Here is a 27,002-nt window from a genome sequence, read left to right as displayed (position 1 = left end):
CGGAAACAAAAATGTAATTTTTTTTCCTGGCTGGCAAAGTTTGGTCTTCATTGCAAACGACTGTGCGAGTGTGGGGTAGGAATAGTGCATTTTCAACGCTGCATATTTTCAAAATTACAAAATGCAGGTACTGGGATGGACATCTGCTTCGGATTTGCTGGGTTCATGCGTGCCAGATCTGAGATAAAGACGAGTCTGTTTGCAGACATTCGGAAAGTCAGTGGTAAACTGCCGCTCACAACTGCGGGTTTAACCCCTTAACTGCTGCCATGGTCTCAATCGTTTATTATCATCCAATAACAAGACACACACACACACACGTTTTGGGAGCCTGCACAGAGATCATTATTCTTTTTTCTTTTCAATTTGTGAGCCAATCAGACTAACTTGGAAGAGCTACGTTCAGTTGAAGCTGCCTTTCCTGCTTATTTCCTTGTTTCCTAGTACCATAGAGATATCACAAAAGCTAGACCAACCAAGTGTGTTGTAGAGTGCATGAGGCAGAGCGTTCAGTTGCTCTAGTCTATGGTTATGGTGACTCTACTACAAGGAGATGAATGAGAAAGACAAGTCACTTCTGAACATCCGACCCTGATAGCAGGGTACGGTGGATTTCTAAGATTTTGCTGTTAACTTATAAGTGTGCCCAGACTTACCCCAACTCTAACCCTAACCCTTTTCTGATACAATTGTGTACTTACGTATATGGTGCAAAAAGATGTACACTTTAAGTACATTGTAACTATGCATAATAACATTGTAATCATGTGTAAGTGCACATGCATTTACTAAGTAACAACTATGTAAATACACAGTAATTAGAGACACTTAATGTAAAGTGTTGCTGGAAACGGCTGTGTAAACTTTACCTGTAAACTTTCCTTGCTATCATCCTGTTTCATAACCTTAATTTCCTCCCTTCCTTTCTTCACATAGAGCATTTATCCTCCTTACGTCGCTGGCCTTTTCATTTTTTGGAGAGATACAATTCTCATCGACGTCTCTTTTTTCCAGGCAGCTGTTCCCTCCCACTCCCTGTCTTCCATATCCTCCAGCACAATAGATGCCTGGATTGCAAGAGAATTTTTTCATGACGTCTTTTCGCACTTCTTTGATTGTATCCCAGCCTTGAGTCAATGACGTTCTGTACAGTATTATCAATACACAGACCCTTTTCACAGTTTTTGGTATGTGTGTATGTGTGGGTGTGTGTAGGCCTCCAGAAAGACTCTGAATAAAAGTGAGTTTTAGTGTCACGCAGCAGCCCACGGTGTAGGGTCAAGGACTTGGCATTGAGCTCAATGCTACAGACAGTAGAGCAAGGAAGCAGCTGTGAGGGACAGAACAGATTTAATATGTGTTTCGTTGGATTGACCTGCAGAGTACAGGATAGCACTGCCATCTGGAGCAATATTTCTTGTCACCTTTCTGCTCTCTAATAAAAGGCAATGTAGAAAGGGCAGTTGCAACTTGTTTAGAATTGTTCTGTTTTTTTTTATGATCTTGTATATCATTTTCTGTTTTGGCCATCACATCCTTTTTTAAAAGGATCCGTGTGGCATCTACAAAGTGCTCAAATATCTCTCTCAGTACAGCTGATGAACATGTTTGTTCCATATGGTATTTCTTACTGTAATTTCAGAATTCCCTTGTACACGTAGGCAAATGTGATCTTGTGTTTGCAGTTATAAATAGAAGATGAAATGTTAAGTATTGTAACTTCATTTTAAAAGCATTTAGGAAACTGTGTAAAAGTCCTTTGATTCTCAACCACATAAAACATGCCATTGTACTTGAATTAGCCTCCCATTCTTTCTCCAATGTATTGCTTTGCATATTAGTAGCCTCTGCTCGAGATTTTCCTGTTCTCTCTTTATGTACACACTGTGTTTGCAGTCTTGTTTCTATTTTAGAGTGAAAGAGTAAATATATTTGTGGAAACCAAAATGAGCTTCAATCAAGTGCTGCAGGATTCTGTGGTTCAATCCGGAATGCAAGGTTAACAATGGGCTTGCACAGGACACAGGGATCACAAGTCCCTTTGTGCAAATATTCAATACATACATTAAACCCTATTCATGTTTACAGATAGAGTATTGTAGGGAGAATCATTTCATCTTTCAGGTTATTGCTTTGATTCCACATGAACGCATGCTATTCAGATCTGCAGGAGTAAACGGTATTGTTGCAAAAAGTCTGTTGAAAGAATGATGAAGATCTCAATATATTCCAAGGGGAAAGCGAGGGTGTCACCTTTGTGAAATGGAAAAAGGCATGCTTGAAGTTTAATGGGGCTATGTCACCCTGACTAGACAAATCCTCTTAAGCAACCTGTGTGTTGAATTATCTACTAAGGACTGAGCTGAGAACACCAAATGCATTGTGTATATTTCTCAAACTGGATTCGAGCCCAACCCTACCACAGCAGAACAGTTAGCGCACCTAACCTCTGCACCTCCTAGTCCCCAGAGATTTTGCTTACAACCACCATAGGACTCGCAAACTAATCTGCTGGTTATCTTGCACTATTTCAGTAGCTGTGCCCTGGGAGTCCTCCCAAAGCTCAAAGCCAGACATTGAGAAGACTTCTAGTTGTCCGATTCCTCAAACCTTGACCTTCAGCATGGACCTCAACAATCCCCATGTTATCCAAACAGTTAATACCCTTGTTATGACAGCTTTTGCTTATATGCATTCTCCATTCAGAGTTATATAAGCTACAAGTTGCAGCTGCATGTTGGACAGTGGGTGCACATATTTGTTCCACAGCCTCCATGCAGTTCAGGGTTGCTGGTTGAGAAGCACTGTTTGTATTTAAGCCAGCATATCACTGCTGCCTGCCTCCCTGCCTCCGTCCCTGCCTGCCTCCCTGCTGCCTGCCTCCCTGCTCCCTGCCTGCCTGTCTGCCTCCTTGCTTCCCTGCCTCCCTGTTGCCCTGCTCCCTGCGTCCCTACCTCCCTGTCTCCCTGTATCCCGCGCCTGTGCTGAGAAACTGCAGCTTTAAAACTTATTTGCATGTTAGAAGTAAACTGACACCAGAAGCTTTCAAGGAGGAGCTGGGGAGGGAAAATAGTGATCAGGCTGTAGCAGCCCTCCCGCCTCCCGCCTCCCTCCTCCCTCCTCCACTCCTCCCTCATCCCCTCCTCTCCTCTCTCCTTCTGTGTGTGTAAATCCATACCTATTTTTTTCTTGCCTCCCAAAAAAATCTCCAAGTTCTGATATCTCAGCCACCCAGCACCTCCAGTAGAACAGACCCCCGTACAGCTCAGCACAGCTCAGCTCAACAGAATCGCAGGAAGCTTGAGGACTTTGTAAAGGGCACTGGAGAGAATTCATAACAGGAGGATACAGACAGGCAGAGCTCTCTAAGGAAAAAAGAATCATCTCTTCAAAACATATTTTTCTTTCTAAATAAAGACAGCTTGCCTCTTCTTCTGCCGCTACGCTGTCAAAAAACAACACAGAGAATTTCTTCTTCAAGAAGACAAAACATCTCTGCCGATCCCTTAAAAAATATGAACACCAGGCGTAGATGAACCTTACTGGAGGTATTTGCGGAATGAACCAGTGGAAAACAGTGGGGAACAGCAAAGGCTACATATAACTTTAGGGGAACGTGCTAGAGCTCAGAGGCTGAGCAGAAGAAGGAGGATCATTTGTGTTTTTTTCTAGGAAGATGTTTTTGGCAGCTGTGATATTAACAGACTTTACCTGTCTAGTGACAAAACGCTATATATAAAAACAGTTACTTGACCGGTCTTATGCAGCTGCTTTAAATAACTTATACCACGGATACATTTAAACCAGGATTCAAGCTAGAGGGATCTAAGGTTAAGAAGGGATTTACATTCTCTCACCCTTTGCCTTTGTCAGAATACAGATTCAGACCCTGATCTGTGCAGTCGAACAGACAGAAGCATCAGGACTTTTCACTGTGAGAGAAAAGAGGCTCTTATTAAGAGATAAAAAAAACCCTTATTCTTACCATTGGGTGCCTAATTGAAAAGATCCTAATGACAAGTGATTTGTCAAAGTGATCGAGGAATCTCTGTATATTTTTTTATTTTTAATTTTTGTATTCTGCAAACCCCTTTGAGCTCCTGCCTGGTGCTTAGCAAGGCAAGGGTCCGGGCTTGAGGGAATCTCAGTTTTCTATTGCTGCTTGATGGAGTGTTAATATGATTTAAAGCAGCCTGTATCTTTTTCTTTTCTGGGTGGTCGCTGTGGACATTTCCTTCCAGGCAAGATGGGGATTTCTGGGTTGTTTCTGTGCGCAGGTACCCCCCATCTCTCCGGTTTTAAGACGCTGCGGTGTTTTAGCTGCAAGTGTTAAACTCGCATTGCTCACCCTGCAAGACAATTCCCCATCCCGGCTTGATCTATGGATGATCTGTGGGGCAGCCGAATCAATCTCAGTTTATTATTTCCTGTCATGGTATTGGAATATCGACATTGCTTTTACCTGGAGGTCAATTAAAGTTTGATACAGAGAAGTCTGGATTATCCGGGCTAAAGGTAAGGACACCCTGTGCTTCTTAAATATTAAACTGTACCGAGATTGTATAAACCATCGCCTTTTTTTAAAGGTCATTTACATACCGATGACCCCCAACATGTTATCAACTTCTTTATGTGTATAGTAAAATATGTTTATTTAAGAATCCATACCTGACAGTGCAGATTCTCACTATGTAATACCCACTCAGTTAGTTAATGGAACAGGTGAATGAAAGGACGCTACCTATGAAGCAATTGAGATTATTTCTATTATAAACCTGGAAACCTTAAGTTAAAAAAATGCTACTGAGCACAGAACAGTAAGAATTGACAAGCGCTGTGGGGTGCCTTGGCAGGAAAGGCGCTGTACAAAATAAATGTGATTGATTGATTGATTGATTGATTGATTGATTGATCGATTGACACAGACGTGAATGTTATCTGAAGCATTACAGAACAAATCATTTAAATGAATTTACGGGCAAGTCCAGTAACTAGGAAGCTAGTATACCATATAGTGAAATGTAGTTTGATCAGCTGAGCTACATTTTTTAAAAAAATCCAATCCCTGTCACTATTAATCTGCTTCTTCAGAGACGTTAAAAAGAAAAATCGATGATGAGGTTTTGGAATGTTTTTGGGAAGCACAAGAAAGGTACCAGGATCAGATAATGTGATCCCTATCCATGGCTTTTCCATTTGCAGTGTGTTAGGAACCGCAGCTGAGCTGGTAAGCTGTTCTTTATGAGCACGTTATTTATTGCGTCTCTTGATGTTAAAGGTCAAACTGGCGGTGTCTTTTCTCCAGTGCAAAGGTAAAGGAAAAAAAATATCTGACATGCTGTGATTTCCCAGAACTCGCAAGAAAGGAATCAGACATACCTAGGAGCTCTTACTGTAGATACAAGTACTGGATTGAAGGGTTACACACACTCAGCATTAAAGCTTCTCCTGGGAATGAATTTGCCACCGAAGGATGAAATTCGGACTTTCCTTATCTCAGCAAGCGCCTGTTAAAAAAGGATTTCTGCCTTCTGCTTTAGAAGCAGTTTCGTCGAATGAAAAGAGATCCATTTACCGACTCGACCACATACACTGTTACATTTCTAACTTCAGTATTGGCCGCGATTGAGTTCATACTCTAAGCAAATGGTTTAAATCGATTAAAAGGTGCAGGACTGTTTTAATCAGGGTAATGCAGGTTATGTTGTAGGATGGGATAGAGCGCCAGTAGTCAGCATTTACAGCTCTTAAACTATTCCCACAGCACTTTACAGAAAACACACATACTGCAAATTTGAGTAAAAAGGATTACACAAGTGATATATGAAGAGCTGTTTTTTTTAATCATTTATTTACAGATATTTTTATATTTAGCTAAATATTTTAGAGGGACATTCTGTTGATGACATCACTGTTTGTAGAATCCGTGAATGCTACTTTAGAAGACTCACTTCTCGGAAGCCAGAATAGCATAATATTCAAACAGGGTGCCTTACAATCTTTTGGAATGAACATTTTACCGTGGCGATCAAAACATGGCATGATTCCAAATCGAATACATTTTTTTTTTACGACAAATTCTTCACTGCACAGCGTCGAGCTGATGAAGGACTTTTATGGCTGAAAAATCCTGAACAAATTGTATTTTTTTTCATCAGTCTTCAATACAGTATAAACATTACATAAAGAAGCGTGTCATATACTGAACGTTAATCCCTTCAGGTACACAAGGAATTGAGCGCTTCTTATCCAAAGTTTCCAAAGTTTTTTCTTAAAATACTTTTGAGAGTAACGCAAGTATCACAAGGAGGAAACTGACAATAGATTTGAAACCCTGTTTCGTGCACATCCCATTGCAAAAATAAAAAGTTTGCATCATTTTATATTTGTGTCCCTTGTACTTTAAAGGGTTAATGATACAAAATACACAGACCATAAGCAATCTATCAAAGGCAAACTATTCAACGATATACAGTATATATATATATATATATATATATATATATATATATATATATATATATATATATATATATATATATATAATTTTTTTCCAAAAACAAACACAACACAAATACAGAACGGAACCAGCTGCAGTACCCGGTATCCTCCACTAGGAAGCGTGAGTTCCCAGTTTCATCAGGTGCTGTTTACACAGATTCCATGTCTTCAAACCTCGCCCTCATTCTTACAAGCTTAACATCTTTGATGGATGATTTCCGATTTTGTAACACTAACAAAAGTAAATTTTAACTCAGGGTCAGATATATGATGGAAAATCTCCTGAGTGCACCCACAGCAAAAACATTCAACGTTTAAAAATAGTTTAAAATTTAAAAACTCAACACAACACTGCTCGGATAGTGCCGCATATATTTGCCTTTGCATTCTAACGAACGGTTCCCTTTAAATAGGTTAAGCAAAACTAGTAAAATAACCTTTACTTTAAATTACATGAATTATGGACTCATTGTAATGTTTTGCGGAGATAATCAATTCTATAATGAAGGACCTAACTTTAGAAACAGACACTGAGCCAGACTAAGTATGGAGCAGCTCAGTCAGAACTACTTCAGGTCAACTCTGCGGGCATAAACTAAAGAGACGTGAGTTATGATGATATTTAGGCACCCATATCAACAAGAGAACTCATGGCTCTCTCTGAGCTTTACCAGCTGGTGTCTGCAGCACAGTAACAACCGAAGCTTCACTCTCATTAGCGCAACACGCAGACGCTTTTTCTTAAGCCCATAACACCATTAAGATCACTTCTTGTCCTCTGCGTCTTTCCTCTCCCACTTGTTTCCTGTGCAGCACATAGAACTCTATAGGTGTGTGTTGGGTGACGGGGGTGGGGGGACCTCATACCTGCTGCACAGGAAGTGCATTTATGGTGTGGAAAAAGGATAATGAAATGCCAATTCATGCCAAGCTCATTTCCAGACAGCTGGCACATACTGCAGACACCGTGGCCCTGAAAGCTTTTCCGACCATCGGGGAGGGCTTTTGTGGGTTTTAAATTTCCGACTGTCTTTCCTGTTCCAAACAAAGGCAATGGCCAGGAAGGATGAGAACAGTCTCTAACCCCAATTCCGACAGCATGAGGAATGTTATGCAAATGAAGTGGGTAGCTAATCAACATCCCCCCCCCCCCCGTGCAGAAATCTAAAGGGTTGATGTGGTAGAATATTACTATTATTATTATTTATTTCTTAGCAGACGCCCTTATCCAGGGCGACTTACAATTGTTACAAGATATCACATTATACATTATTTCACATTATACAGATATCACATTATTTTACATACAATTACCCATTTATACAGTTGGGTTTTTACTGGAGCAATCTAGGTAAAGTACCTTGCTCAAGGGTACAACAGCAGTGTCCCCCACTGGGGATTGAACCCACAACCATCCGGTCAAGAGTCCAGAGCCCTAACCACTACTCCACACTGCTGCCCGTATATGGTTGATTCCACCTGTTTCAAAGAGTCCTAATGGATGTGGGAATCTCTTTCTCCCTGCTACAAGAAAAAAAGTCCTGCTGTGGGTGGAGGAACTCTTTGACTGTACTAATGGTGATGGAGCCCAATGCTAGGGATTGCTGCGATTTTAGAGGATGAAAAGGATAGCTGCCCGCCGCCCTCCAGTATGGAATCGAAGATGAAGTTACACCCCACCGGTGTATCGTCAAAGGGCCACCTGTTTGAACCTTACAGAAGAGCAAGTGATACGGAGATATCGAATGGATAAAGCAGCGATCTTGTATTTATGTGATGAACTTAAAGATCATTTAGAGTCAAGCACCCTGAGGGGTCATGCACTGCCAGTATCACAGCGCTGTCGTTCTGTGTGTGTTTGATACCCTATCATACACCCGCGTGTTATTCATTTTCATAAAGTGAAACCGGGTATGGAGAATATTTTATGCCAAAATGAAAAAATAAACAAATAAATGAACAAATGTCTCTCTATATTTATGTATCTCTATATGTATTTATGTATTGATTTATTTTTCATTTTGGCATCAAATAGCCGCTATAACCGGGTGTACCTGAAACTAGAATTTAATTAATACAAAACACACATTTACAAAATGAGCTCTAACCTTTTTTTTTCTCTCTGTCCTGACACACTTGTTTTATTATTGTGTTCTATTGAATGTATCTTCTCTTGTTTCTCCCTATCTCCTGAAACACCCGTCTGTTTTGTTTTTCTCCGCCTTTACGGTCCACTGACTGAAATCCTGAAATGACCCTAAAAACTGTCGTTTGCGTCATTAACATATTGGTTTCTCGTTTAAATAATGAATAGTTATTCCGCCACCTTTAAGACACTTTTGATATTCAGGGCCAGTGTACCAGTGTTAACGCTGGCCTGGTAACTGATCTTAGTTAAAATGTAATCTAAACCAGGAACATGGTCAATCACAAAAGTAACTCAACGGAAAATCGCGTCACAAAACTAATTGCATCAGTATTAGGCCTTTGCTGTGAATGTGATTTTCTATTGAATTACTGTGATGGGAGAAGGGGGTAGACAAGGTCATCTGGCAGATAATCAGATAATAAGCATTATTTAAACCACCAAAGGTTTTTAAAAGACATGTTTCATTTAAGAGTTAATAGTGAACAATTTGTTTAACGTTCTTGTTCCTAATGGGTTTAATTAGTTTGATAGTGTCCAGGCATTTAACATACAGCTGGAGTCTCAGCATAGTAAAACTCTCGATTGAAAAAGTACAGAATTAAAAAAATGTGATTTATTTTTTGCTTGTTTAATCATTCTGACATTGATAGTATTAATAGTCATTAAAAAGATCACGTACAGCCAAGTCAGATTCAGAGGTTAATTAAACAAGTTGTCAATCATTTGGAGAGTGCAGTTCTGGAGCAGGTACACTGGTTTTGAAGTACTAAGTTTCCTGGCTGGGTCGTTAAGTATTTAGATGGTGCCATGTGGTTTTAATCTAGAAGCGAGTCAAATTAGCCAAATGTGGCAAGGTGCTTTTTTTAACATTAGCTGCTATTTTAAATCCTTTGTTTAATACAATGGTTTTACTTTCCCTTTTGAATTAAATGTCTAAAAACTAACTAGTCCAGACGTTTTCAAGGTCAGGTTATAAACAGGTTTTATGATCACAGTGCTGAAGCCAAAAAAAGCTCCGCTTATACAGGTAACTCGAAAACGCTTAAAAAAGTTGTGTAAAATAGTTCACCTGAATATTGCTGATCTCAAAAAATAAATAGTGAGGGAGGGAGAAGCATGAAAATGAGGCATTAAACAACAAACCAAAGAGGGGTCTTGTATGTAGGGTAACCCTGTAACTCCATGTTCACTGGGACAGTTTGGGACAGTTCAGGCTTTTCAGCTCACATTCTCACTTTCACTTATCTCTTTTCTTTAAGAGAAGCAGGACTACACTTACCAGAATGCACTGCGGTGTGAGTTAAAAAGCCTGAACTGTCCCAGTGAACACGGAGTCACATGGTACCCCTACTTGTATGCATGGAAGATCCCAAGGTTTGAAACCAGCACACACGTCTCTCCCTCGATAGTTCATTTAGTTGTTAAAATGGGGTGCAAAAACCCTTGAATAACAACCTCTCAAACCACGACTTCTGTAATTAGTCCTGCATTTGCTCTCTGTGTGACGTGGTTACTGGTAACTCTACCTTCTGATAATCCTGCAAGCTGACAGTGGTTACAGTGTGACCTCAGAAGAAAAGCACATCATTTTTTATGACTTCAGGGATGGAATTGTACATCTCCATCTCTGCTCCAAACAATAAGTTCAGTGTTTTCTATTATTGGTCCCTTGAAACTATCTTGCTATTTTTTTTCTGGATCTATTTCAATTTATATATATATTTTTATGTTCTGCCCTAGGTTTTGCTGGCGTATCTCTCTAGTTCAGTACTCCTGCTGTGCTCCCACTGACAGTCTAAGTGCAATCACAAACACTCTGCTGCTGAAAGGGGTCAGCCACCGGAAACAGATCTAGTTTTCCACTGGGTGTGCCAACCTACTGCGCTTGTGTGAACTGTCCTTTAGCAAATCTGCTTAAGCCCAATTGCATACCACCTCGAATCCTGCTGTCAGAAGCTAATCGGAGATGGGCATGATACGTGCCTGTATGGGAGGTTACCAGTAGGGGGCACCACTCTCCTCTATGGGGATAGTAAGCAGAATACACTAGATAACCCTAAACAGAACTCTGGATGGAAATGTATATTGATAAACCAAAAGCATTTTGTCATTGTGTTTCATGCACAAGAGCAAACTCTGTCGGACTGCATTATAACTCAGTTACAACGTGCGGGTTCACACTGATAAATACACTCAATGTGGTGATAATGTGAAACCTCTAAAACGTTACTGACCGTTTCTGGTATAAGGCACTCCCTTCAGCAGGGCAGAAGTGTATTGGTTTACATGCATTCACTAGGTGATGACTTCTTTCATATTTGGAGAGAGCTTAGAGGGACTGTGGGTTACCAGAGGATCTATGGAGAGCCTGTTTTTACTTTGTTGAGTGCTCTATGCATGCTAATGAGCAGGAGGCAGTGTGGTCCAGTGGTTAAAGAAACAGCCTTGTAACCAGGAGGTCCCCGGTTCAAATTCCACCTCAGCTACTGACTCATTGTGTGACCCTGAGCAAGTCACTTAACCTCCTTGTGCTCCGTCTTTCGGGTGAGACGTAATTGTAAGTGACTCTGCAGCTGATGCATAGTTCACACACCCTAGTCTCTAAGTCGCCTTGGATAAAGGCGTCTGCTAAATAAACAAATAATAAATAATAATAATGGCTGTAGTCTGTGTACTCACCTGCTCCCTCAATAAAACTGGTTGATTCGCCGAACTTGAACGCCACCAAACTTTCAATATGTAATCCCCCCACTGTAAGCCAGCTCTTTATTGTCAATGGAGGTTGTGCAATGTTTTTTTTTTTGCAGAATAAAATAAGAAATATTATTGTTGGCTGAAAGCAGGAGCCAGGAGCTCAAGAGAAAACGTGGAACTAGTTATCACTCGTCTCCTCTGATCTTTAACCCTTCCATTAGAAATCATATCAATGTGACTTTCTGGAACAATATGTCATAAATATTCAGAAAGACACAATCACGCACAACCTGTGTATTACATTATACCGTGATTCTACCAGAAAATAACATTTACAATTGTGCATTTCTCAACTCATGCAAGCTGCTATTTTGGCTTTTTTTGCAAAAGCGATGTGAGCTTCTCCATAGTTCCCTGCTTGTGAACCCCGAGCTTCCCCAGCGTCCTTACTGACCCAATCCCCTGCTTCTCTCTCCTTGTACAATCTCTAGGATCTGTGATGTGCTCTACTGTACGCAAAGTGCTAACAGAGACCGGCAAACCAGATTTGAACCCAGAGCTAGTTCTTTAACACAAACCCATGACCTTCAGCAGGTTGATTTCTGAGCCAAAGAAGTGAACTCTCCGCTGAACTCTTTTCACTGTCCTCTGGTACATATGAACACCAGATCTGGATGCAGGGGCTAATAAAACACATGCAAGGTGTCCTTTGACCTTTCACCTGGCCGGCACGACTCCTGGGCATCTCCAGAGAGCTGCCCGCCCCCCCCCCCCCCCCACACACACACTGGGCTGTTAATGACATCCAGAGGCTCCTAGTCCTCTCCTGCTGCACACAACCCAGCGGATGATTGAGTGCCAGCATCAATGTGTGAAGATAAATCCCTCGCAGCCAAAACAAATAAGAACTGAACAATGGCCAAATCTGATCTGCTTGTTAATCCTGCAGCTCTGAGAGAGTGAGTGCTGAGGCTGTGTAACTTTTGCTGTTGAAAGCTAGTTCTGAGGCATACGGATACATTTGACTGGGCATTCAAGGCTGTTCTGAAATGAATGCCAGACTCTAGCGATTCTTTATTTGACCAAAGAATGCACACTTGACTAGTTCAAATATACAGAATGATCTGCCGGGGGTTTTGGTGGTTGCTTAATGTTCCGTGGGAGGGAATTTCTGCAACCATTTTAGTTTTCTTTTGTGTTAAACATCTCAAGTGGTTTCACAAAACAAAGCCTCACCCTTTTTGATTTAACAGTGCTGCCGGTTTTCATTTCTAAAACAAAATTATGATAATAATAATAATAATAATAATAATAATAATAATAATAATAATGTATCACCATGATGTGTTATATTATATGCTGAAACATTATTATTATTATTACATAAGGAAATATGGTCACCCAACTGGCTGTAATTCCATCAAGGGGTTCTGGTGAGACAAGAAAAACCACAAGAGCGAAAGCCTTATTCACACATTCATGGTGTATGCTGTAACAAAAAAAAAAGATGTCTTATGTACAGTTCTGACATTGACTCACGTGACATTTAATACTGACAGTGTGAACTACAGCTGCCTTTGAGTAAATACAGGAGTTCAGTCTACAGCTCTGTCAACCCTTCAGCCTTCACCGTGCTAAAAATCACCAGCAGAAAATAAAAGACAGTAACAGACGCAGGGAATGGAGTAAACGGTAGTCATGTGCCAAACACAATACTAGTTCTGTGCCAGTGAGGGTTGGCAGTTGTGTTCAGCGTTGAGAAAACACCAGCATAACTCACTGGCACGCTTATGCCGGTTGAGGATTTGAGTTTGAGGTGCAGTAAGCAGTAGGGTATCAACGTTAATCTGCACTTGATCCTTAAAGCATGATTACCCTTTAATCTTACAGCATGGTTCAAACATAGAGCCTTCCTTACACACTCACTCATACCTTGTTCCTGCAGAACTAAAGCTAAGTTGAAAAATGTGTACGCTAATGCCCGTATCAGTGCTGTATTAACCTTAACTGCTTCCTGATTAAACCACTGTTGTGATGATTTAAATAAGGCTTTCTAATCCTGGCTTTCCCGTGCTAGCACTTCACTGTGTGGTCTGTTTCATCATTGTAACTTTCTTTTGAAATAATAGTTTGGTGTTCATCCAATCCAAATTGTATTGTAAAGGAAGTAGACAAACATTTTGGCAAATGCCTTCCATCCTAACAAAAGCCAGCCTTGTTTGCAAGACCAATAGAGTTTTATGATTTAAAAAATCAACTGGTTATTAAAATAACTGTCAATTACCTGCAGTCTCCCACGAGATGTTTACCATATTTGAAGGTTCACGGTCAATTATGAGAACATGTTTTTATTTAACATGAGCCTGAGAAACTATGTTTAGGAAAATGAACACAAAGTGCCCCTTGGAATTGTCGAGAATGGGTTTCAAGCCCCTACTTGAACATTTCATAAACACTTGAATGTGTTTACTGTATGCTAAAAATAACCCATTGTTTACCCGTTCCTTTCCTTTTGGTGGGAATGAAACACATAAAACACGACATTTTTAAGATTGCAAACTTCCTTGAGAATGGCTATTTATAAAGACGCATCTCTCCTCTGCTGTTTTCCACAGACTCAGAGCTTAAAAAGAACAATCCTCTCTGGACGATCTTGCTGTTGCCTGCCTGTAAGACGGTTTGGTGAACCATTTATATGGTCACATCAGGACTGTTTACACAAAGCTACAGATTTCATAGCAGGGAAAGGTGGGCATTGATCAGATGTACTTTATATACAAGAAAGGGCTCGAACCATCAGCTCTCTACAAACCTGAGAAGGTAGAATTGGAAATATTGAAGAGAAAAGTTTCTAGGACCCATGTAAAACGTCTCGGATGAAAGCACTCACAAAGGTTATAAATGCAGGGATGGAAATAAGACTCCTATTGCATAGCAGTTTCACCCGTTCCAGGTTTTAATATGTGCTTGATTAGCCCTAGTGTATAGGTAACAAGCTCAGGTGTGTCTATTTAAATGCATAGTAAAAACCAAGAATGGATCAAACTGCTATGCAACAGGAGTCTTATTTCCATCCCTGAAATGAACCTTCTAAGTAGCTTTGTTAGTACTTTATTTAATTTGCAGTTTGGAGTAAGCAACCCTCCCACCCATTATGACCGAGGCTTGATGTCTCAACTATGACGGCTTGAAAAGCACAGATACTAGCAGAGCTGGTCATACCACAGTGGGCATAAAGACTGAAGGAGGAGAAATAGATCTCTTTATTCACTTGGCAGCCGCAGTCCTTTGGTCCTGCCCTTTGCATTTGATTCCTAAAATGCACACGAACATCTCAGAGTTTTATGTTTCTACTGTGCTTCGCTACACCTTGCTAGGTGCTCTGCCAACATGATCCAAGTTACATCCTCTTACAGACAGAGACTAGTTGGATTAATCAGATGAAGTTATCTGGCTTCCAGCTGTGTGCAACTCTGCAGGTACACTATGAAACCAAACCCATTCATAACAGCATTCCTCTGGATGATAAAGTATAACAGCTGGCTTGATAATGAGAGTAATGCAATGTAATGCAGTGTGTTATTTTAAATGTAATGGCTTCAGGGACTCTCTCTTCAGTAAAAAGCAGCCAGTATGTTTTGGTTGGCTAGTTTGGCGCCCTGATTCTGCAGGGTTGTTTCTGGAACTGCGGACTGTATATAAACAGCAAGTCCCATGCTGGACTGGAAGCAGAGGAAGGGGCGGGAGAGGAGGGTGCGTTTCGGAACCCACACCCTGTTCCGATCCTTGTCGAACTGTGGTCTGTGTGTGTGCTCGGTGCACGCCCCCGGCTTCCCAGCACCTGTGTGTGCAGGCAGTCAGATCTGGTGACGCCATCGTGGCCCTCATTGTGTTCAAAAACATCTGTGCAAATTAGAATTGTGAGTCTTCATCTGTTCGGCCTTTGTCACTGCGAAGACCAAAGAGGCCTGCAACCTGCACTTCCATTTAGGCTCTCTTATGCAACGCCACTTCAAAGCTCTTCAGAGCTCTTTGACGGGGTCTAAATTGATCAGCAGGGAGGGACCTGCCCTGCCCCAAATCATTTGTTTAATTCCATTTTTCCATTGTTTGTTAAGAAGTGAGCTGCTATTTATTTTGGTCAACCTTGCTCAATAGGGCTATTTCTTGTATGTTTATAAAAAATAGCACACACCTTGTTTTAGGCCTCTAAAATATACTTGTTCTTAAGCAAGTTAAACATAATATGCAATTATGTAAATGATGGCAGATATAAAGACCACCGTTATTTAAGTAGTTCGTTAACAGTCACTTTAAGGTGTTTATAAAAGTAAGTAAAATGGTCGTAATTGAGATGTACCATTATTAAATAAATGAATTGAATAGTCCCTTTAAAAACACAGCAAAATCAGTTCGGCCATTTCTGAATCATTTATTTTAGCAAAAATAAAATCCGCTTCAGCAATATGTACTAGACACCTTCTCAAAGGGGGTTTTTTTTTCTCCAAATCATCACCTGTAAAAAATTACTGAAAGACAAAACCAATGTTAAAACTTATGAGCTTGAAGTGGCTTCGAGTCCCCTTAATGACAGGGCTGCGTACGTAACTTTATTGGGTGTGTGTTTTTTTTTCCTTTTCTGAACAAAAAGAAATTGCTAATGACAATTTGGAGTACAAGCTTTGAGTCTTTTGTATCAGATAAATAAAACTAAAGATACAATACATCCATTCACTGTCACGCTTGTACAATCCGGAATAAACCTGTCAACAAACAATATAGCAGAAAAGAGGACAGAGAAATACAAAGCCTGCACAGGTGAGTCTCTTACGAATATATTCCAAAGACGATCACTGAGCCATGAACGGTATACTGTAACTATGAATCATTTAATAGGTGCTAACAATGTGCATAGTGGTATTTGATTGTCTACTTAGGAGTCGTCATGGCAATACGATTAAGGATGTGCCCAAAACAAGTCATGTTCGTTTACACATCTTTCCCTTAAACAATACGGGGAAAATGTTTTGAAGCCAGCTGTCGGAAACCTTAGTGTTTTCGGTTCTACGGAGTGTAGCGTAGTGTGCTGCAGGCTGGGGTCACAGGGAAAGATGAGCAGACCATTATTTGAATTAGAAAACCACTTCTAAATAATAATGGAAACACTGGAGAATACTGCCTGTGGCAGCAAAGGATTTAGACACCCCTTTATTAAAAACACCCTCAAGAGACCCACATGCACACAAAGAGTGCTATACCCAGTTAACAAGTAAGCATTAAAAGCCATTGAAACAAAATGCCTTTCTAATTCACCGAAGACAGTCTGAAGTGGGGTGCGACTGAAGCACGCTGAGGTCAGGTTACCAGCAGGCCTCCTCTGTCACATGACAAGCAGAAGTTCACTGGGAGAAGCAACTAAATAAATACCTTAGTTGCCAAGTACAATAGTGCCGCCCTGTTGGTACCAGTAGGTGCATTATCTAGAGCAGGAGCGCTGCAGCCCATTGTTAGAAAGCATGGGCTGTTGGGAGAATTGTGCTGGCAGCTGGCAGGAATAAAGAGGCTAAGATCAAAGAGCTGGGTGTGCTTTTTGAAGAGTGTTTTTTTTATTTTATTTTTTGGCTGGAATGAATTGCCAGGTGTATAGAGGAATTCAGGCCGGTCAAATGGCAAGCTTCTGGGAAGGGAATATTTTGTTTAGTAGCTTTTGATGAGAACTCATGACCAACGTCTTCATGTAATATTACGTCAATGATACAGATCCTTTGTTGTTACTTGTAGCTTCTATATGTTGTAGGATTGATTTTTTTTTTTTGTTTAAATACTGGTTGAACTACAAGTATACAGCTGATCAGAGAAAACCAATTGCAAATGAACTCCAAAAACCTTTTGTTGTACCTGCACTGCACTATGGCATCCGACTCAGATTTACTTCTGTATTTGAAATCCTTCCTTCAAATGTTTCCGTATGTATGGACTTTGTTTTCTTCTAGGGTTTTAATAATCATAAACACCACCAGACTGACTGACGGATAGGAAGAGGGACGCAGACTGACAGACAGATCATAGCTGGAGAGAGGAAGGCTTTGAATACTCCCAATTCAAACCCCTCTGACTCCCCTGTCTGCGACTTTGCTTTTGCAGGAGGATCTGCAAAGCCTTCAGTACAATCTAACCCAAGGCTGCATTCACCTTCAATCTGGCAAAACACTTTTAAACCTTTATCTGGTTAAGTCTTCAGTCCCTGACAGTTTACTATTTCCTGTCCTGGATAAGTATTTTAAAATCCCCCCCCCCCCCCCCCCCATCCAAAACAATAAAGCCACTTGTGTGCAAATGTTTGTAAAAGTCTAAAAGAAAATAACGAAATAGATGCAAGGACTACAATCCCACAGAGGAAGCTAGCTTGAAACTCAACAACACATATGGAAAATCTGAGAGGCCCAGCACATTCTCGTAAATAGGTGTGGTTTAAAGATACACATGTTTGGAGGCCTGTTTGGAGCCAGAGGAATTCTTCTTTCTGTTGGGAAATATGGATTTAGGTTCTGGTTTGGAACCTTGAAATGAGTTATCCGGTTCAGACTGGGTCCAGGAAAGAGCACACAGATTACATTTGAGAAATACTAAAAGAAACTGAATACTATCAGTGACCAACGTTTCGACTAGAAGTCTTATTTAATGCCTTCGACATTCGGCTCTAATGAAGGCTTCTAGTGATAACGCTGGTCGTTGAATTTATTAGTATTTCAGGACACTCTTGCGTTAAAGTACCACCTTTATTAGAACACAAGACTTCCAAAAACATCAAACCTAAACCATGGTTGAAGAAAAATAAGTAGAGTAAAAAATAGTTGGAGCACAGCCTTTATCCTTCAGAACATCACAGTGGCGCTGCTAAAAAACAAACAATAAAATAATAACTCTAAGCGATGTGTTCATCCCGGTGAACAAAAAATATGAGGCAGAGGAGCATCATATACTCCCCTTCTGAAAACGGTTTGTTCAGTTTTTGTATGCAATTAATAACTTGTTCAAGCGGTGTATTGCATGGATTCGCTTCCACAGTGTGCGTCGCATGTTCTGGCGATTCATTTTGCAGGCAGGGCAACATCTTCTTTGCAGAGCACGCTTACTCACGCCTCTCCTCTCTTGCAGGGTTTCAATGCTCTCACTTGCTCTAAGATGAAGTTATGGAAGTTTGCAGCCATCTCCTTGATGCTCTTCGGTGTCGTGCTGTCAGCTTTACTCAGTAGAGACATGATTTCTGGAGGAGAGGGACCCAGAGCCAACTCTTCATCATCATCATCATCATCATCATCATCATCATCATCATCATCATCGTTGTCACCATCATCCTCAACGACGGGCCTTCGAAGATCAGCCAGAGACACAAACAAACCCAGCTCCCTCCTGAGAGAATGTAAGCGCAAGTGTTCCTAACAGCAACTACTGTGCAGAGACCCTTAAACAAGTTTACAATATTAAAAGCGTAGCAAAGTGTTGTAAGGCATACAGAAAGCATGCGAAAGCAAAGGTAAGCATTGTACTGAGTTATGGCAAAGATTATTCAAAAACATTGTAAGCTACATGGTAAATGCATAGCATATCCATTGGAAAAGCATAGACAAACTGCAGTGCAGTGCAGGCATGGTCAATTTTGTATGAGGTGTGTGGGGCTAGGACTATACCTAAACAGAGATGGCTCCTTATTACCTAAAATCTGTACTAGTATCAGTTTACAACTGTTCCTTATTAACATATTTAACATTAAATATGTATACATTACACAGAATAGGTATGCAAGTCAGCCTATATGTGTATGACAGCATGCATCCTACCACCTGAAATCTTTAAGAGTTAGTGATACTCTTGGAAGCACCCCTCTTAGTTTCTCGTGGTGTTTTTCAAATGAAAGCGTACTTTTAGTGTAGTTTTACCCTACCTTTAATTGCCATACAGCTCTGGACAAAAGTTTTGCATCACCTAGTATTTTAAGATTGAGACATAGTTAAAAAAAAAAAAGATCATAATGTAGATATTTTATTTAACATCATGTAATTTAAGAAACTAAAAAATGATAAAGATAGAAAAATCTACTGGAAGTCATAATAGTAGTACAGTATTTCATGTTTGGATTTTGAAGTTTTTCGTTAAGTATATGGAAAACGACAAAGCGGTATGTAATTCAATATGTTAACGTAACATTATTCAGCAGGTTTCATTCAACTTTATGAAGCAAGATTAGTGAATTCTATAGGGTGATGCAGAACATTGGCCATAGCTGTATATGCATTGCTGATAACAGGAGGATTTCAATATAGCCTGTTGTAGTTGAACGTGATGCCTGGGAACAACATTGATGACTCGTTCTCCCACACTCCTCCTTCCTTTGCTGGAAACAATAAAGAATTGAAACAACAACAGGGAAGTATACAAGCCCTCCAAATTGAGTTATGCTCAAGATGTTTGCTCTGGTCTTGCCATGGGCCCATTACACGCAAAGTTACACAGCCTTGCTGAAAGACAATGAACAGCATTAGAATACAAAGGAAAAACGCAAACAGATGTTTTCCAGAACCTGCCAAGACCAGTTTACATGTTGATTACAGGAAAATGGACCGAAAGTGTTTCGATGCCGCTGTACAAATTAGAAGCAGGTGCTGTAAATAAATACACTGAATTCCATTTGAAACCGGTGTTCAGTTTTACTGCCCTGACAGAAATATACAGTACTGCAAGAATAGGCTTTAGTTGTATAGTCCCAGAACGTTTTACAAAAGAAATAACCTTCCCCCTGTATCGCTCACGGCTTTAACATTTTCTTTCATAAATCCCAGAGCTGGTTTAATTACAGATGACTTGCAAAAAGAGTTACTGTATTTCTCAACAGTTAAAATTATTATAGGAATCCCTTTTTTTTCCTAAACACTGGGTTACAGCAATCATCCTTGCGGGTGGAAAATGTTTTAAAAGCACCTTTAAATAAAGAAGTACGGTATCATTCATAACAAAGCGTTCATAACAAAGCATTTAAATGCATTCTTCTGAGGTATAAATACGAAACGCAGTCAATCATACGCATGTTTTGGCTAATGTTTTGACTTTCCTTGTCGTAAAATAAATAAAGCAAAACTTAAATACTGGCGAGAATGCATTCTCGAATAGCTTGGATCAGGGTTGAATGATATAATAACTGAACCCTGCTTGCAGTTAAACCCTTACATATCGCCACACTCTTGGAATTCCTGAAGGTAGAATTTTTGAGGGTAGAATCTTTGGTTCAGTTCAAAGTCACCTGTGCTAAGCAGCCGCCTGGGTATTCTGTTCTCAGCCAAGCATAGCCTCTCCCTCGCTGTGGAACATCAATGCTTTCCTGATGCTGTGTCAACAAGCATATATGTTTGCAGCTTAATCATTCGGGCAACAGGTATTTCCTACCTTGACAGTGTTTATTTGTCCTGCTGGCTGCAGAACAGGGTCAAAACACTCCACGAAACAGACCCAGATTAGCATGATGTAGTTGTTTTTAGTCAAATTCCTGTCGACACAAACCGCCTTCCAACTTTATCTTTGTGCTTAGTGTTCTGTTTTAATTATTATAATGTTTTTTTTTTAGTTCAAAAGAATTCCATAATACACAATCAACAACAATAGGAATACAATATTTTATTTACAATCAATATTACGAGCGTCTATATGCATACTCTGTGCAAGACTGGCATAATTCACAAAATGTAATTTTATATATATGTATATATATAATTATGAAATATGCATACAGTAAAACCCATATACTCCCTCTGTTTCTAAATGTTTTTGCTGTTGTCGGTTGGTACATTAACACTGCTGGGATGGACCACGTAAATGACAACCCCTGACCCTGAGAAAGCCCAGCCCACAGCAAATGATAAGTTTTAAAACTATGCCATTAAATTCCACCCGCCCTTTCACAGAAATAGATTTTTTTGTCTCGTTTTTTGCTGATCTTTTTTTCTCTCCAGGGTTCCTCACCGTTGCCCTGTGTAAATTCTCTATCACCTTTTGTATGCCAGGAAAGATGGACTTCCATCCAGCAGGGGGCGGTGTAATATTTTTAGGGGACTAATTCAAAATATTATATTATATATGTCAACAAATTATTCAAGCTTTTCTATCTTTATTATGATGATTATGATTATGATTATGATTATGATTATGACTATGATTATGATTCTGATTCTGATTATGATTATGACTATGATTATGATTATGATTATGATTATGATTATGATTATGACTATGATTATGATTATGATTATGACTATGATTATGATTTCTCTCCTAGTTACAGCTTTGTTTCAAAGCTACACAAAAGGGGAGGTCCAGCAGCTGATCAACACCCTCATCGACAGACACCAACCGGCCGGTGCAGGCAAGAGGACTAAGAGGGCCAAAAAGGGCCTGAAGCCGTGCTCACTGAAGGAGCTGGAGGTGAGCGTGAGCGAGCTGGGCCTGGGCTACCAGAGCGACGAGACGCTTCTCTTCCGCTACTGCAGCGGGAAGTGCAACGCGGGCCGTCGCAACTACGACCTGACCCTGGAGCACATGAAGCGGAGCGGCCAGGTGAAGAAGGGCAAGGCCAGGCACAAGCCCTGCTGCCGGCCCACCACCTATGATGACGACTTTTCCTTCTTGGACAACAACTACGAGTATCGCACCATCAAAGAGGTGTCCGCCAAGGAGTGTGGCTGCATCTAGGGCGGTGGAGATAACGCTAGAACGGGCAGCCTCAGCCCGAGCCTCTAGACAGAACCAGGATTTGCATTATTTTTTAATTTTGGATTGACGTGCAAAACATTGAAAATGTATTCCTATTCTTATCTGGATAATCCAGTATCCAGATTATTCCTGGAGTGTAGAATCTTGGTTGAAGCAGAAACCTACTTGCATGTTAACGCAGTGACTCATATAAGCCTGTCCCAGATAAAGAGCTGTGTGTGAAGCTCTATTGACACAAGCTTTCACTGTATTGTGCCAGTCATAGTTAGAAGGTAGACTCTAAAGAGTTTCTCCCATAAGTGCGTGAGAGCTGACTGCATACAGACTGCTGTCATCTTCAGTGCAAATGTCCCAGCAAGAGAAAGTGTCAGCCCAAAAACATTCTCTGATACAGTAACAAGCACTCACATACTGATGGAAAAGACTGTATACATAGATACTTTGCTTGACAAAACATTGTAGTCAAATTAGTAAGGGAAACGGGGCTAGATTCTCAAAGCTTCACATTGGCATTCCTATGATCTGTTCAGAAAAGAAAAAAAACACACCCAATAAAGTTACTGTAAATGTAATTGAGGCACTTTTTAGAAGTCCCAAGTTGTCTCATCAGTTTTATTATTGCAATTGCTGCCTGTTTGGAGTAGAAGGTTTGAGAATGTCGTCCTCTGTGTTGATGGGGAGTGAATACAAACGTTTGTCATGTATCTCTATACATACGTGTGTGTGTGTGTGTCTACAATACCACTTTTTTTTGTTTTTTTTTAACTCAAACTGTCCAATGAATCAGCTCTGACAATCTACCTCATTTCAGTTGAACACAACTGAATGACAGCCATCGGAAACCAGGAAGTCACTGACCATGCTCTCTAGCTGCAGGGAGGCCCCCCAGAATGGAATCGAAGCAAAGGGAAGCCTGCTTGGACTGAGGATTCTCATTCAGCAGTAAAGAACAGCCACCAAATCACAGAGGCTTGATATCAAAGACCAACAAAGACGGGGTTACAGTGAAACACACTATATATATTTGTATATATGTCTCGTTACCCATGGTGGACAAAATTAAACAAGGAAACGAATGTTAAGCATTGCATAATTTATATTTATAACACTGTGCTCCAAGCCTCACCTTCCCTGCTGTGTAATAGCTTGTAGATGTGTAATTGTGAATGATCAGGCAACAGCTGTCCAGAGCCATACAATCCACCACAGTCCAGTACCAATCGATTCAATCAATAGTGACGGGGAAGCTTTCCCAGGCAGTGTGTGTTTTTTATGTATTTATTTTTTTTATATTTTGATTTATGGTGTGATTCGTGGCACGTGCAAATAGTATGGGACGCATCCGTAGATGTTGTCATACGCTGCTGTAGATAAGAAATCAGGAAGTGGATAAAGTTTTCTGCATTTCTGATTTTTTTTTTAAAAAGCCTTTTTTTAAAAAAAAAAAATTTTCAAAACAAAGATGTCCCTTTTTTTTTTTTGTTTGTTTTTGTTTTTTCTGAAATGCTTTATTTTAAATCCCGGTAATAACAGTTTAACGCACAGAAATTGCTGCGTAGTTTTAACTCTTTAAGATTCATAAACATTTGTTAACGTCCCAGGCCCTAAAAAAAAATGATGCATGTTAACTGCTGCTTTATGTGGAAGCATTGTCATATAAGCAAGTGCTGAATTTATAATTACATCCATAACTAGGAAAAACTGAAGAATGCTAAATTAAATACTTCAATTAATGCCACTGAAAAGGACTGCAAGTCGAAATGAATGCATTACAGTTCTTTGAGGATTTCTGAATTTATAATTACATGACTATCATACAATAGTGTTATATTAAGAAATACTTCAATGAACCCTTTAAGATACAAGGGGCATATGTGTCCCACAAACAAAAATGATGCCAGCTTATTTATTGCTGCAATGAGGTGAACAAATAAGAAAGGTCATCCAAATACTTGAGTCACTCTCAAAAAAAAAACAAGCACTCAGTTCCTTGTGCACCTTAAGGAGTTAAAGCCAATGAAAAAGACTTGTCGAAACGTTTGTCATTAAATGCATTACATATTTCTGAATTTACAATCAGTTACTGTTTACTTCATGGCTTTAATCCAGTATGGACACCATGCATTGTTTCATAATCGCTTTCTCATCAAAATTGAAATAACACAGTAAAATAGTTTCCTATGCGATGCATCACCACTGTTACTAGTGTCAAGCTTATGGTTTAAAATAAGGTTTGCTTACACTGTAGTGTCTGTGGTCATTATTAATAACTGTACAATGTTAAAAAGACCAAAAACATTTATAGATGAATTATGTTTATGAAAAATCCTTAAACTGAAGCGTTACCATATTGGTTCCCTCATTGCTTCGACATGATTCAGAGCTGACAAAAAAAATAATAATTTCCTTATCCAAGCATTCCACTGGACTGCGCTCTCAGAAGTATTTTCTTTGCTTTTTTGTTTACGACTCGAGGAAAAAATGTCCCTAAACAGACTGCAGTTTCTAATGAATTTCAGCTGAAACCATAACATTATCTGCATGGGCTGGGGGCTGGTTTCATGTGGCTTTTTATTTTAATCATTTAGAAAATATGCTTGCAGTCAAGTGCGACTTTGCTTCCTGTTTGTGGTACGCAGCGAAGCGTCAATCAACCAGGAAAGCTGTCACATGCTCCACAGGCTCTGCTTCCTGTGTTGTAACTGGGGTGGCTAGAGACAGAATTGTTCATTGCATGTTGGGAGCACACAGGGGAAAAAACAAAGCAGGGATGTGTGCTGTTCAATCCTATATGTCTCCACAAACGCCAATGGTCCTGGGCTTGCCTGGTAGACCATTTTAAAATCAAATCAAGCAATGCAGGTCTGTAATAAACTCAAGTTAAACTCCCCCGACTAAATACTGAATCCAGCATCCTTTTACTGTACACTACAGTAACATATGTTGATAATGTAAAGTGATGCACAAGAAAATGTTTAGCGCCATAGAATGGTATAACCTGACAATTGCTGTAAATAAGACTTGCTCCCCTGTTGGATAAAGGAGAGAAAAGCAAGACATTTTTCTTACTTTCTGTCAGCACCAGCAACATCATTATTACACTTTTACATGAAGTGTCTCTAATACTGTGTAGTTACATAGTAGTTACTTAGTAAATACACGTGTGCTTACACATAATTACAATGTACTTCATGTGTAAATATCTTGTATCTTGTATGCAGTTATTTCTAGAGCCTGTTCCAATCATTAACCTGTACTGGTATGGCCGTTGAGTCGGGAATTGAGTGCCACTCCTGCCATGCATTGAATTTGGTCTAAACCCTATAGAAATATCAGCTCTGCTAAAAAAAGAAAAAAATACTCAACTGCATTGAATATAAAATGTTGTTTGTTTCCTTTTCTCTCTAAATGCTGGTTGTATAAATATCATACATTTAACTTTATATGTACATGAAAGCGGCCCTTATCATATCTGCATTTAAAAAAGTATGTATGTAAGGGCCCTTTTATATGAAACATATATTACTAAATATTATTATTATTATTTATTTCTTAGCTGACTCCCTTATCCAGGGAGACTTACAGTCGTAAACAAAAATACATTTCAAGAATATATATATATATATATATATATATATATATATATATATATATATATATATATATGCAAAATTGTTAAATATGTATGTCATATATGTGGCACATATGACTTGTCAGTAACACATGTTAGAGTTCTGTTCTGGCATCGTTGGACTGTTTGACCAACTGGAGCAAGTTGATGCAATGCATCTGTATTATGGATACTCTCTATTTATTCAAAAGTAAGTTATGTTTATTTATTTAGGTATATCGTCATTGATAAAGAAAAAGAACACGTTTATTTATTTAACTATCGGTGCCAAACTGTTTACATGTATTATATTCTACACCCTATACTTAACTGTTGAATAAAATGTATCGACTTCAAAGACTGAACGTTGGGTTGTTGGATTCCTGTTTCTCTCTAGGCATGTCCTGCAAAACAACAAAGGATGGGGAGGGCATTTCAAATGCGCAATTTGAGAACTTTTAAAGGATTTCGGTAATTATTTTGCCACTGCGGTAATACAATCTGAGAAGGTTCAGGTTTTTGAACTTGCCAGCCTGTGTTTGTGCTTAGATCAAGGCTTGTGAAACTCCAGAGGGACATGAATAATGTGATCCACTCCTAACTCCCGCTAGCGTGACGCAAGTTCAGAACCGAAAACCAGACAATTAAAGGTCCTCTCACAGACTGTGGGTGACAGGCTTTTATTTAACACAGAAGCACATAGAAAGAACAGTTTACAGAGACAGTTCAACTCTGAGATATTGATGCAGAGCAATAATTAGACCCGAGGCACCCAGGCTGTATAAACAGCGTAACTGGGATATGCAGCAAAACTACAATTCGATATCAGAAACTTTTAGTGCTGATTAGCCCTGTTATTTTTTTTCTCCAATAACTTACTACATCTTTCTTCTGTTGTATGTTTCTAAGGGTTCGGTGGTTACCTGGTTGGTGTATTTCTTGCACACTCTCGCACGACTCACTTCGCTCACGGGCCTGTCGCTCACGGGAGTGCCAGAGTACGCTTTCAATTGGATTTGAGGTAGCCACCGGTCATTTAGAAACATATTATAAGTATTTAAATCTAATTAAAAATCAGAAGGAATCCTGATATTAATGGACTATTTGTATACAACATGTTGTGGCTTAAACATTTACAATGCTTTGTCATTGACATTCTGAGTGCGAGATCTACTCTCTCAGTGAAATTCTATGTGTAGTTGCTGTTACTAATAGTTTGCAATGGGGGCGTGACTTTGGTTACATGATAGCTGCAGATGTGTGTGTAAAGTACTACTCAAAATCCAT

The 27,002-nt window shown here is 39.7% G+C and overlaps 1 protein-coding gene across 1 annotated transcript; it reads left to right on the top strand.

Annotated features, from left to right (window-relative positions):
• The first annotated feature begins 3,186 nt into the window (after nucleotides 1–3,186).
• LOC117401368 (neurturin-like) lies at nucleotides 3,187–26,074 on the top strand. The gene is made up of 3 exons (XM_059014284.1): nucleotides 3,187–4,515; nucleotides 18,503–18,767; nucleotides 21,672–26,074. Exons 2-3 carry the CDS (start codon nucleotides 18,530–18,532, stop codon nucleotides 22,082–22,084), a joined length of 651 nt encoding a protein of 216 aa, XP_058870267.1. The 5' UTR covers nucleotides 3,187–4,515; nucleotides 18,503–18,529; the 3' UTR covers nucleotides 22,085–26,074.
• The last annotated feature ends 928 nt before the right edge of the window (nucleotides 26,075–27,002 follow it).

Source organism: Acipenser ruthenus, chromosome 47 (genome assembly GCF_902713425.1).
Source record: "Acipenser ruthenus chromosome 47, fAciRut3.2 maternal haplotype, whole genome shotgun sequence".
Taxonomy (NCBI): domain Eukaryota; kingdom Metazoa; phylum Chordata; class Actinopteri; order Acipenseriformes; family Acipenseridae; genus Acipenser; species Acipenser ruthenus.
The sequence above is the reverse complement of the archived record's forward strand: the minus strand, read 5'-3'. Positions and strand labels throughout refer to the sequence as shown.

Bases quoted from the DNA above. Each gene is read 5' to 3' on its own strand.
- LOC117401368 (XM_059014284.1), top strand. From the start codon at position 18,530: ATGAAGTTATGGAAGTTTGCAGCCATCTCCTTGATGCTCTTCGGTGTC. The intron at 18,768-21,671 runs GTAAGCGCAAGT...TTTCTCTCCTAG, and splicing joins CAGCTCCCTCCTGAGAGAAT to TTACAGCTTTGTTTCAAAGC.